The sequence below is a fragment of the Amaranthus tricolor genome, chromosome 12 (assembly GCF_026212465.1).
Source record: "Amaranthus tricolor cultivar Red isolate AtriRed21 chromosome 12, ASM2621246v1, whole genome shotgun sequence".
Classification (NCBI taxonomy): Eukaryota; Viridiplantae; Streptophyta; class Magnoliopsida; order Caryophyllales; family Amaranthaceae; genus Amaranthus; species Amaranthus tricolor.
The window spans coordinates 10,536,373-10,550,649 of record NC_080058.1 but is presented as its reverse complement, the minus strand read 5'-3'; the positions used below and the strand labels follow the sequence as shown (position 1 = coordinate 10,550,649).

The window sequence follows — 14,277 nt, the reverse complement described above, 5'->3', positions numbered from 1 at the left end:
GCTACATTGAGTAATTCTTTCGTTTCAAATAAATAACACCAAGTACAAATGAGGCCAAAATATAATAAGGGAGTAAAAGTGGTAAAAAATATATATTTTTTACATTATTATCATCGAAAACAATTTACAACTTAATATATAATGCTTACATAACACTAATGCATTAAGAAAAAATTTACACTCCTAAATTGTAAAATTCGACTAACATTAAAAAAAATTTTACACTCCTAAGTTGTAAAATTCGAATAATCTAAAATTATGGAAACATTAATATCAAATGGTTCGTAACTTAGGACGAACCATAATTACGCCTGGTCTGTCTTCATAGAACTGATACCTGCAATGTCAAGTTTACACTTTAACATTTGAAAATGCAAAAGTTAACATAAAAAAATGAGTAAAAAGGCTTTACCCTTTATTAGAAAGGAATTTCCTCACTGCTGTAGGAAGCTTAGCCTTTCTACGACTGTGTTTTCCTACGCCTACCAATCAAAAATTTTAAAAGTTAGTTTCACACAAGCAAATAGTTATATATATATATATATATATATATATATATATATATATATATATATATATATATATATATATATATATATATAATAATAATAATAATAATAATAATTATTATTATTATTATTATTATTATTATTATTATTATTATTATTATTAATATTTCGTTTGGTTAAATATTCGAAAGAATGACATTTAAATTTAAATTAAAAGTGAAAACAAAATATACCTATAATGACTTCCAAGTAAATTGGTTTTATTAGGTTGGAACCATCTAATGAATCAATCCATATATCCGAGTTGGTCTCAATTATTTTGAGACGTTGCTTTGTTGCTTCAATCGCTTCAGATCGATGGAGACCATGCAAATCGATCTTCAGCATTCCATTGTTCTGATTTTTTATTTTAAAAATGTTTTCCGCAGCTTCTACATTGAGGTTACGTACAATTTTCCATGCCTTTTCTTTTTCTTCATAACGTTGTTTTGCCAGACTAAAATCACATCTTGAAAAAGCTTCTTCAAAAGCATAGGATAGACGTTTTGCAATACTGTTGAAACTACTTTATAAGTCTTATTTCTTCAACTAAATTTTAAGTACCACAAATTGTAGAATTGAATATATTGTTGATATCTTGATATCACTTGTTAAATTGATTGACAAAATTTTCATTAGTGTTTGATAAAACAATGATTTTTTTTGATTCCATATACCTTACGTTGACGCTAATACTAACTTGACTATTTCTTTCGTCCCAAAAAAAAATGACAGTAAGTACAAATGAGGTGAAAATATGAAGAATGAGTAAAAGTGGTAAAAAAAAATATTTCACGAAACTTGTTATCATTGAAAACAATTTACAACTTAATATATAATGTTTACATAACACAAATGCATTAAGAAAATAATTAAACTCCTAAGCTATAATATCGGAATAATCTCCAACTTCGGGCAACATTAATATCAAATGGTTTTGAACTTAGGACAAACCATAATTACACCTGGCCTGTCTTCATAAAACCGATACTTGGTTTAAGGAAGATATGTAATTATAGAAAAGGAATTGCGTACAAAATGCAAATTGAAAGATAAGAGAAAAAAAAAAGATTTTACGATCACATAACTGGTTTATTTTTTGAGAGACGATCACATAACTGCCCAATAATTTTCTCCAAAACTCGGAATGATTTAGAACATACGTAATGACAATAATGGGATTTTAAGGTAGACTCTTTCATTCCTTGTGGGTGTTGGACACTGGTTTATTCTCATTTGTCCTTCCTTGGAGGCATACTTGTTGAACTTACGAATAATTTTAGCTGGTGGTTTTGTATCAAGTTTTCATAAAGAGTATTGTCTCAAAGTATGTTCGATTAAAGATTATACATATATTTTAATTTATTTAAATCATGGAATTGGAATGTAGAAACAACCTTTTAGGAGTCGTATTTCTTCAAATAAATGTTAAGTACCGCATATTGAAGAGTTGAATATATTGATAATATCTTGATATCACTAATTAAATAGATTCAGATATTTTTCATTGCTGTTTCATAAACAATGATTTTTTTGGCTTTTCATAACTTACTTTGACGCTAATGCTACATTGACTAATTCTTTCGTTTCAAATAAATAACACCAAGTACAAATGAGGCCAAAATATAATAAGGGAGTAAAAGTGGTGAAAAAAAAAATATATTTCACAAAACTTATTGTATATATATATATATATATATGTGTATATATATATATATATATATATATATATATATATATATATATATATATATATATATATATATATATATATATATATATATATATATATATATATATATATATATATATATATATATATATATATATATATATATATATATAGAGGAGGGATCCATTGAGAAGGGGTTAAAAATGAGAAGGATAAGAAGGACTCTACACCCTAGATTTCACTAAAAAAAAAATCTATGGTCACAATTGAACTAAAAACTCATATCTATAAAAGTAACTATGTTACACAGAAAGGTAACTATGAAATAATTTTTAAAATGTTCTTAATTTATAACATAGTATCATTTTTTGTATATATAGTAACCAAACAAAAGCAAACAAAAATGCTTCTCACCCATGTCATTTTAAAATCCTTTTTATTTTGACATAATTTTAAGTATTTCTAATTTCTTTCTATTTTCCTTTTTTTAGTTAGAAAACACCAAAATAATCATTCAACGCTTCTCTCTCCATGCTAATTTCTGGGAATTCTGAAATATAAAGGGTTAACTTTTTTAATGCTGATTAAATAAATGTTATTAAACGATGGTTTATTTGAATAATAGGCATGCCAACATAGGATTAGACCCTGAAGCAGAGGCCAATCTTCAAGCACTAAAGAATCTTCATCATAAGGAAATTGAAGAAAATGGTGTTGATATTCTCACACCTCAAGAAGCATATTCAAGGGTCTTCAAAAGCAGTAATAATTATATAAGAGGTTTTGGTTATGGACCAAGATGCTCAAAAAGAGCACCGAATTTGGGTTGTTCGGGTAAGGGAAGAATTCAACAAATGGAGCTACCATCAACTGAACAAGAAGCTGCTCTCCGAGGTGAAATTGAACGATTGAAACAAGAAACGCTCGATATAGAGAACAACTTACCCAAATAATTTTTCGTCCTTTCTTCGTCCTTTCTTCGTCCTTGGTTCAAGATTATGGCAATGGCGTTTTTGTTTGACTCTAACAGTTGATTCTTGTAAACACAGCAACAAGCATCATCATCTTCCTTTAATTGACGCCTGACTATTGTAAGACATTCTCCTTGCGTTTAATTGTTTTGTTTTACTGTTAATGCTTACATTGAGTATACACACCCATCTTTCCTTATATCATGTTATTGTTTCATTAATTGTTCTAAAAATCAAATCTTTAACAATGAAGATTACCTTTCTATTTCAAGACTTGGTTAGGACCCTTGTTTTAATTATATATTGGCCAAATATTAAGATTAGTATTGAATATTGAAATATTAGATTGTTATTGGAAATTTTGGAATCCACTTGGAATATAATGGTTATGGTAAAGTATACAGTAAATGATGTTCTTGAACAAATTACTGCTTCTTGTGGAGAAAATAATTGTGGTTATTGAATTGGATAGTTAGGCACTCTTGTAAGAGATAGATATTATATTGATCGATATATTCAGGTGAAGTTGAGATTAATCATTTTATTGTGAATACTCGTCAAGAGCTAATTGTTAGATGATTTAATATTCTTGAAGGGATTATTAAGTTATTTGAGGATTTTTGATGTTGGGTTTAAAGGTACGTATTGGTGTTTAATTGGAAAATAAAGAGAATTATGAAGGCGGATAATCTTTAGAAGATGTAAATGAATTTTAGAGCATGACTACGTCGCCTTGATGGTCTATTGTGGTTTGAGTTCGAACATGCACAATTCTTTTATAATTAGAAATATTAGAATAGAAGATGGAACTAAGATGTGGTCTTAGGAGGAGATGCAATGAGCTATATGAACCTAGTTGTGGTATCGTACGCTTTGTTGTGATGTTATGTTTGTTATGCTTCAGGAGGCGATGTCATCGAGGAACCTTTCTAGTTGATAGTTGCGAATCGATCACGGCTCTTTGAAGCGTATTGTTGGTGAGTAGTAGCAGTCCCTTAAAGGGTCTGATCAGACTACATTCTTGAACATAAACTTTTTACTAAAGCTCTTTTAAATTGGAAATTGTTGAGACAATTATTGATTGTGAATGCTTATACTAATATTATGATATGGTCAATGGATCGGGCTTGCAAGCTGGTCATTGACGGAGTTGAGGAACATTGTTTCCTGCTTCCTGTTTGAAGCGAATTGTCATTGAGATATTGGCTAGCTTCACCCGAGAGTGACATAGCCTTAGAGCTATGGATGTTCTTCTCAACTAGACTCCCTGTGCGCACATAGATCAAGGGAACTGATTTTGCTTTTAAACCTATGATTTGATTTACTGTGTTTTGTTGTTTTGGATTGTTACTTCTCATTCAGTTTAATTTGACCCTCTGTTGTTTCCATCTTTTAGTTTAATTACAGATCGGAACCGGTCGGGAATGATCGGTTAGCGGTGATCGAATAGCTTTCCAAGGTTGTATTTTGAGCTGAGCACGTGGGAATTTGTAGTTTTGTATTAGTTTTTGGATAAATGTATATTTGTTTTGGCTGTGCTAGTTATATTGGACTTGTAGGGAATTGTATGATTACTTGTGTTTTAGTTAGATACTTGGTTTGAGAATTAGCTTAGTTAGTTACGTTAAAGAGCTTGTGATTGCTCAAGTTTTGGAAGTGTGATTTCAGTTTCTTGGGAAACGAACCCAGTGATGACCTTGTTTACCCAGTCAATGGTAAGTCGGGCTACACATATAATTGTGTCGCCCAAAACAGGATATGGCCCACAAACACCAGTATGTCGCCCAAAGAAATGGGCTGTGTAGTAATTGTGTCGCCCAAAGTTGAAATATGGGCTACATAGATGTGTGTCGCCCAAAGTTGAAATATGGGCTGCATAGACGAGCGTGTATCGCCAAACATGGGTAGTGTTAATAGGGCGACACTCGCCGTGTCACTTTTTAGTTTTGTACACTTTGGGCGATATAAATTGAAAATTAGACGACATTCTGGTGCGTCACCGAAATGTTTTTTCAGTGAGAATTCATATACTCACTGTTATAATGCAGTTGTGTTATAAAACATTATGAGGTATGTAAGCTGTAAATTGTTTTGTTGATAATAAATTATGTGCCACTTGATAAACAAAAATTAAGTAATCATCCTTGGTAAAATAAATTGTGTTTTGGTTAATAATACCGACTTTTAAAAATTATGTCACAAGAAGCTACTACTCACTAATAATAATCAGTAAGCTTTATATAAACATACTCGCTAAGAGTTTGAGATCAAATTCAGTAACAAAATCCAATACAAAATTAATGGCTACTCTATTGCTAAAACGTTGTAGGAATAAAGAACAGAAGCCCAAAACATGACAAAAAAAAAAGAAGGAAAATAGACAGGAATGAGCGACCAAATGTTAAAAAAGACATTCCTGCAGAAATTATAACAAAAATAGGCACTTGCGAAACCCATACATGAATCACTTGACCCCAGAATTCAAGCAATAGATAGGTGATTTGTTAAGGCTACTTGTCCTAAAATTATCACTCTGGTATCATTTGTTCATTATCAGCATCATCTGCCTGCTCTACCGATGGTTTTGAGGGAGCTTGTGCTCCAGGAGCCTGCTTCTTCTTGATACCGCTCACAATATCATCTATCCTTAGAAGCATGCAGGCTGCTTCTATGGCAGTCTTGAAAGTCTGAGCCTTCACAGTGAATGAATCCCAGATCTGAAAATCAAGACCAAAAAATGAATTTTTAAAACTTTGCATTGTTTGTGATCATATGTCCAATTGGTAACGCTACTAGAAAAACAAGCTAATTTAAGACAAACATTAGTGATTCAAGGGGTATATCAAGAACATAACAATATTCCAACACCAACCCAAGCAAACACATCATACATAAACAAACATATCAACAAGGTCGGACATGTCAGTTATAGTGTGTTTTGGGCCGAGTTTAGTCAACCGGATGGGTCAATGACTTTTTAACATTTTTTATTATGATTAATTTTTTTCAAAAAATATGGAAAACTACTTTTTTTAAAAAAAAATTGATTTAAAACGAAGTGGGTTCAACTAAAATGGTGACTTGGAACAGAAATGAAATGCTGACGTGGGACTAACAACGGGTCAAAACGATCATTTTGGGTTTCGGTCGGATTTGACCCAAAATTTTCCAGTTTTTGGGTTGGGTCATTCACAGGTCATGGGTCAAAATATCCAGGTTATGAAATACTAATTACCGGTCTTAGAATTCGGGTCTGGTCAAATTTTGAGTTTTGTTTGTGTACATAACTGCTACACTACACACCATATTAAATTAAGGAAAAGAAAATAAACACACCTTCTTTTCTTTCATATCTGCTATTTCTCCAGTGTTTCCATCAATGCCTATCCAAGCATTTTCACCATTTGCATGCTGCCCATTTGAAGACAAATAAATGTATGTACATGTAAATCTTTAATTTTAGAAACATAGTAGAAACAAATATCCCAAACAATGAGATGTTGAATCCTCACCTTTCCCCGTAAGGCCGTCATAGTCCTGATAACATTTACACCACAATTTTGGGCCAACGTCCGTGGTATAGCCTCAAAGGCTAAAGCAGCGGCTTCATATGCCCACTGTTACACAATCAAGAAACAGGAAGATGTGAAATGCCACAAAATCAATGCAAAAAAGAAACCAGATTAAAATCTGAACCAACTAAAACATAAAAAGTGGTCTAAAATTTTGCGGGGGCAAGGATGGGGGAACATCAGGGAGTAGACAACCTTTTCTATGCCTTCAATGGATGAACTCTTTTGCTTAAGGGTTGCTGATACAGTCAGCTCTGTAGCTCCCCCTCCAGGAACAAGTTTTGGATTTTTTATGATATTTCTTGCCACACACATGGCATCCTGTAACAATGAACATAATTCAAATATAACCATACCCTTAACCAATGAATGTTTGAGAGCTTGATCTAAATTCTTACCTGTAAATTTCTTTCCACTTCATTCAAGAGATCTTTGCTAGCACCTCTCAATAACACAGTACAGGCTTTTGGATCCTTGCAGTCAACAATGAAGGCAAAGAACTCATCACCGATTTTCTTAATCTCAAACAAACCAGCACCAGTACCTACATCTGATTCCTGCAGTTCATCTGGCCTGTTCACAATGACAGCCCCACATGCCTTGGCAATTCTGTTATTATCTGTCTTCCTCACTCTCCTAATTGCACTAACGCCAGCCTTGCTTAAATAATGGCATGCCAAGTCACTAAGGCCTTTTTCTGTGATCACTAAATCAGGTTTAAACTTCAGTATCTGTGAGCACATATTCTCAATAAACTCTTCTTCCATTTTTAGCAAGACTTCCCAATCTTCATCTCTCAGAATCTCTGCATTTGTTTGATTTTCACCTTTCTTGTACTCAAGAGGAGAATCAAGAAGGATTATTCGAGGATTCACAATCTTCCGCCTCATCTTTCCAGGAGCAACTACATCCTTATTGAACATCACCCCTTTCAACACCTGAGAATCTTCTAACTGGCCACCAGGAACTTTCTCAACTTTAATATACTTCTTAATGTCAACCTCTCGCAGTCCTTGACCAAGATCCACACCAACCATCGCAGTGGCATCAATTGCTAGATCCTAAAAAAAGGGCACATTTGAACTCACATTATAGCGAATTGCACTTGAAATGTTAATCCACTACTACCCCTTTTCGAAAAGAAAACAAACAGAAAGTACTTGTGAACCAGATGGTGTTTCAATGCACACATTAGATGCATGTGAGAGTTTAATTGTGACTGGATGAGGTAACCATAACTTCAAAAGGATGCCAGCAAAATAAAGGTTTAGTCCTTATTAATCATTGTAAATAATTTCATCAGTCATGTTGACTTCTTAAACAAGTGACCAACCTTTGGTCCTTTTTAATCATTGTAAAATATGACTTTATTAAACATTACCACAAGATAGGTCAAAAATTCATTATAAATAATTAGGGGCATTTGGGAAAATACAGGTTTGGGTTAAAAGAGTTATTATGAGGCACTTTTAAAATTTGGGTGGTGAAACAAGCTATTCAGGTTCTCAATAGCACAAAACCTTCTAAATCAAAAGGCACCATACATAATTTTAAAAGAGTTGGTTGAATTTAATGAGTATTTAGTGACTTAAATGTCCTTATTACAATTCAACTATCCCAACATAAAATCAAATCATGCCCTTGTTACTTTGGTTGAATAAGAGCCACATTGAAAATAAAATAATGGAGAATGCTTTATTTTAACTAATGAGTTGTACCAATTGCTTTATTCATTTACAAGTATCTAAATTTTTTTATTTTGCTAAGGGCACAATGATGTCATTTTACAAGAGCAAATTTAAAACAAAACAAGAGTGTTCACAAATAAATTGACCTCAAGACCTGCAGATAAGTGTTATTTTTATACAACCAGTACTTTTTTGAGGTGCGTTCTGGGTAGAATTAAGGCATTTTGAGTTGCATTTTGCAAGCATACATCTCTTAAGTTATTTTTAGTGATATATGTACATTCTATGCCAAATTCGGGTTTTCATGAGACTTGAGTGGCTAGCATGTAAAGGATGTGAGCGCGACATGATCTGTAATTTGTTCATGGTCCTTAAATGAAGATCCAAGAAAAAAGCTTGCATTGGTACAAGTCTAAGAGTGATTTGAAGCAAAGAGCAATGAGGGCAACTGTCATGAAGGACTGGGAAGGGTATTATAGGAATTAAGTATTAAATAATAATTAGAAATTACTTAAGTTGGGGGAATAAAAGGTAGATATAATTAGTATAAATAGAGGGGAAGGGAAGGGAATTAGTCATTAATTCAAGTAATAGTTTTAAGAAGAGTTTTATACTCATTGGGAGAGAACAAGTCTCTCGAATGCTTGTATACTATCTTTTGTAATCGTTCTTTGTTTACATTCAATCTTTCACTATACATTCACATTTTTCATACAAATTGATTAATCATATACACATTTCTGTTTCGCCATTAGTAAACTCATCTCGTGGCTAAGTCAGTCCATGACAACAACATACTCAATGAGTTGTATAATCACCACCGACGACTCACGACGAACCCCAACTTGTATGCCCACTCATCGAAAGAGTGGCATCAAAGGAGGAAGAAGCACCGATGACAAGTGGCTCTCACCCCACTACTCATTAAAAAATAAACACTTGAGATCAAATATACCTATGACTCGTGTACCCCGACACATAAATCGTCAAATATAGTCATTTATTGAGGCACACAACTTGTCAAATTACTTGCAGGTCAAGTTTCCTGTCGCATAGTTCTTGAGCTCATAGGAAATACTTGTTATGATTTTCTTTAACTCGTTTTAGTGGGTTAATGGTTTTAGTAAAAGTTAGTGTCTTTAGTTAATAAAGCCATTTACCTACTTAAATTAGTAGGGTTAGTTTCTATAAATTTTAATAAACGTCATCTTTTCTTTAATTCATTAGTTAAATTTTAATATTTTTTTTTGGTCTTTTAAAGGAAATTATGTCAAACTTAGTTGTTTATAAAGTTAATATTTCATGTTTTCATCATGATTAGTGAGTAATTTCTTCACCAAAATTATTCATTAATCATATATAATTTCATCTTACTAACCTTGATAGAACAATAAATGACATTTAGGATTTACTAATTCTAATTTATAAATTGTTGAGTCAAAGTCTTTGTAACTTGATCGAAACTATTGATTCGGCACTTAAGTTCGTGAAGTTATAGAGCATGCTAGAACATATTCGATTGAAGCACCTGAGTTTGGAGAATTATTTCTGGTTAGGTTATCTATTTTATACCAATGCTACATTCATTAGGGGTTACAATTGAATGAATTTCTCCATGATTATTTAAATGACGCATTATCTTAGGTTTAGTTTTATTGAAATTTAATTCAAATTTCATTAATAATTAGTTATTAGAAATTAGTTTTGCATCAACATCATATTTATTTAGTTACTTTTTAGCGTAACCTAATGTTTTAAATTTAAATATCGTTAATCCATTGTCTCTGTTTATTTGACCCATTTTTACTACAACACTCGTACGCTTGCGCTGTTATATTAAAACTTCATCTACCACCTCTAATCCTCTATCCCACTCGCTTTAAAAACACTTGATTCGCCAACTTTGCAAAAAAAAAATAAGTGTACATCAACACTACCAACGTCTCTTTGAGACGTTTCTCATCTATTGCCTACGTTCATTCTCTTCACGTGGCAACTACCTTCCACGTCAATCGTCTAATTTACAAGGTTATTCTATTCTAATGTTGGATGAAAAGAAGCTAAGAAAATTCCATAAGTGAAATATTAAAGTATAAGCGATAATGTATAGTAGGGAAAAGGTGGTTACACAAGGGAAAGAGCAAGAGTAAATAAAAGACATAAAAACAAAATTGTCCTTTAAAACAATAAAAGGCATTACTCTAAGAGGTTACTTGGCTACAAAACCTACTACTTAGCTAATGCAAGGAGAGCAAAGGAATAGAGGCAAAGCAGCCTAATGGATTTCTACTCCCTTTTGTAATCAAGTGATTGCTTCTCTTCAACGAAGTGGTTACTAGAAACATCCGAAAGTATGTAGTAAATCCTGACTTATATGTTCAGCAATGGTTCTCATATGAATCGTTTTAGTCCTACTCTTCCTCCCAAAAGTCAATCCCAAATCCTAGATGACATTACTCTCACTCATGGATGTTACTAAATTATAAATCCAACATGACTTTAGGTCCAAGGGGTAAATATAACTCACATTTTTCATATTTAATATCTCTCCCAATGGGGAAAACCAACACATAAAACAGCAAAACAAATCCCAAACATCTAACTCAACAATATTATCATCCTATAAGACACAGAATGGCTCTTCCACACCAAGACAAATCTCAAGACATAGGCAAGAACATGCACTTGTATGAGTGTACAAAATTTATCTATAACAGCCAAAAAACATCATCCAAGTGCATTATTACAAGTAAAAAAATAGAATGCAGATGATAATGAATTGGACTGAAAAGAAATAAGAGAACTCACAGCAATCAGATCACCAAACTGACTTGTAAACTTCGTCCCAATACAACTCTTCACCAGTCCCAACATTATTGCACCTGTAGAAATCCTAGTGTTTCAGCTAACACAAAAAACAATAATAAAGACAGGCAATAGATGGATCAATAGGATTACAGGAACCTACGATCCTTGATATCAATGGACATAGCAATCTTGTCGAGAACTGCAACTGCATCTTCCAGAGCTTTGCTATAAGCTAGGGAACATATATTGTAAGCTGTAAGTATGATGCTTTCACAAAAAATTGCATCAGAAATTGCATATATAATTCGAAATCTATACTACCTCGACAAATCACAGTAGGATGGTAATTTTTATCAATAAATTCTTCAGCAACATGGAGCATCTCACCAGCTGTAACACAATTTGAATTAAGAAGAAACAAATAAGATATTATGTGGTAATGACTACCAAAAAACAAAACTTTGCTTGAAATAAAAATCAACGAATTGAAGGAGCAACCACATATTCATATCTCAAACGCAAAAGAAAAACAAAAGAAACACATTGTTCTTTGATCAACTTTCAGCCTCGTAACCCATTTTTGAGAATTCAAAAAGACTAAGCTTACCAAGAACAATAACAGAAGTTGTTCCATCACCTACTTCTTCATCTTGTGTCCGACTAAGTTCAATCATCGACTATTATTACAATAAAAATTACATATTAGTGACAGAAGAACCAAGAAATAAAATAAAGCCAACAAATGATAACAATTGATAGGAGCCGATTAACAAGAAAAAGCACTCTTAGAAAAACAATATTACATCTCAAGACATACATATTCTCAACTACAAACACACAGAAATAACATAAGCCAAAGAGCTTGCACATGTGTCAATGTTTTAAATCTTTATGTGAAAACTGGAGGGGGGAAGGAGAAGAGTAATAGGAGAACATGCCTTAGCAGCAGGGTGTGCAAGATCTAACTCGCGTAAAATTGCATTCCCATCATTTGTCACAACTATGCCTGCAACAAACATATTTCATAAAAAAATAGTGCGAAGATTAATAATTGACTGAAACTAATATAGTTGCCTAAAACTTCAAGAAGTTTCAGAAGAAAACACATGGAATCATATCATGCAGCAACGAATAAAACACCAATTTTATCAAATCTCCAGTCTCAAAGGCCTCCCCTTGACCAACCCAAAAATGCAAAAAAATAAGAATATTCCATCAGTTCCCATCTTATCTTACAGCTCTTATCTTTTACTGAAATGTAGACACTCTAACAATAAGAGAAACATATAAAAAATGAGAAAATGAATTACGATGCTCATCTAATTCAAAAAAACAAAGAACTCCCAGATCAAGGCAACAAAGGTATATCACCTCCAGCAGCATCAAGGAGCATCTTAAGCATTGAACGTGGACCCAATGTCGTTCGAATCACTTCAGCAACTGCCTGTCAAACATATGGAAAAATAAAGCAAAGAAATGTTTAGGCTTGACTTTTCAAGATCATGCTAATATTGAGAAGACAAAGAAGAGGCATTATAGACTTTTAGGCTTTAGCTAAGAAAACTGATTTGCACAAAAATAAAAGTGATGGGTTTAATTCTCACAGGACCGTGTAAAAGAAACAAATTCCAATTAAGGCATAATATTGCATATGTGCTATATCACACATTATTTCTTAATCTCGTAACAATTTTCAACTTAGTTACTCAAAATTCGTCCATGTTTCACTTTACAAAAACCATCCATAAACGTCATGCATAAAAAGAAAACAGCTGTTACACTATACAGCTACTAGAAAATCCATAAACCTCAAATTCCAAGAGCAGGAGACTCATTCTAACCTTAGCTGCTCGGATGTTAGCATGATGAACCTTAGTGCCAGATTCCCTTTTAGTAGAATCCTCTGCATTTTCAAATCAAAGTAAAGAATCAACAAACAGGAATCATGATACCTTAAAGTATCAAGCCTAAAAGATCAACAATATTCAACACACTAAGAAAATGATAGTCTACCCTTCCATTCAAATCCGGGTGAAAAATAATCTACAATATAACACATCTTTAATCCCTTATTTTGGGCAAAAGCACCTTCCCACACTTACAAGTCTCCATCATTTTCAACACTACCAATATGTTGTAGGCTTTAGGTCTTACACATATTATTAGGAAATGAAACATGTAAGGTTAAGCATCACTGATTTTGATCATTTTCTGGAAAACATCTAAATCTGTGTAAAAACAGTTTTGAAACTGTTATTCTAGCGAGTACAATTAAGTATAGCTATGAAATTTCTAACGCATGAGTTCCGTTGACGATTTCGCCACATCATGTCATCTGAAATTCATATAGATTATCCCATTGCAGATAGATTTGAAACCGCATAACTCGTAAATTTCACATACCTAAAAATTTAAAACATCTAATCAAGAACTCATCGCTAAATAAGAAACTCAGTGGGAAAATTTTCCATCTCCCATTCAATAGTTCAGTAATACATCAACAATTAACAACACATGCTTTTATTTCGAAAATAACCAACAACAAATTGATTCAACATAAAATGCCAAAACGAAAATAGAACGTAAATTAACAAAAACCAACAATAACATAAAATATTAATCATTTTTGAAATTATGGTAGGATTAGGTTAAACTGAAAGAAAATGAAGTAAATCGCGAAAAAAGAAATCGAAAAAAGCAGAAAAGAGAGAGAGCTTACTGAGAACGAGGACTGGTGCGTGCATGGTTTCTGGTTCGGAAGAGATGGAGAGTGAAATGCGAAGAGGGAGATGAAGACGAAGCAGAGGGTTTTGGGAGGAAGAGGAAGTAGAGCTATAGTCTGTAGAGATGGAAAACCCTGGAAGCTTTGTGACTGTCGCTCTTTTGCTACGTTGATCTTCGTAACTTGTAATTGTATGCTTTGTATAAGTTACTAGAATCATTTGCCTTAAGGGCACTGTTAATGGTGACCCAATATTGGGTCACATGATCTATCAAAACAAAAAAATCTTATTATGG

At 32.8% G+C, this 14,277-nt stretch overlaps 1 protein-coding gene across 1 annotated transcript; it reads right to left on the bottom strand.

Annotated features, from left to right (window-relative positions):
- Nucleotides 1-5,387: 5,387 nt before the first annotated feature.
- LOC130828195 (T-complex protein 1 subunit gamma-like) lies at nt 5,388-14,277 on the bottom strand. The gene is made up of 13 exons (XM_057694043.1): nt 13,979-14,277; nt 13,101-13,162; nt 12,631-12,703; nt 12,198-12,265; nt 11,867-11,936; nt 11,581-11,649; nt 11,420-11,491; nt 11,260-11,333; nt 7,162-7,824; nt 6,959-7,084; nt 6,704-6,808; nt 6,528-6,602; nt 5,388-5,908 (listed from the first exon to the last, which is right to left on the bottom strand). Exons 1-13 carry the CDS (start codon nt 14,199-14,201, stop codon nt 5,720-5,722), a joined length of 1,869 nt encoding a protein of 622 aa, XP_057550026.1. The 5' UTR covers nt 14,202-14,277; the 3' UTR covers nt 5,388-5,719.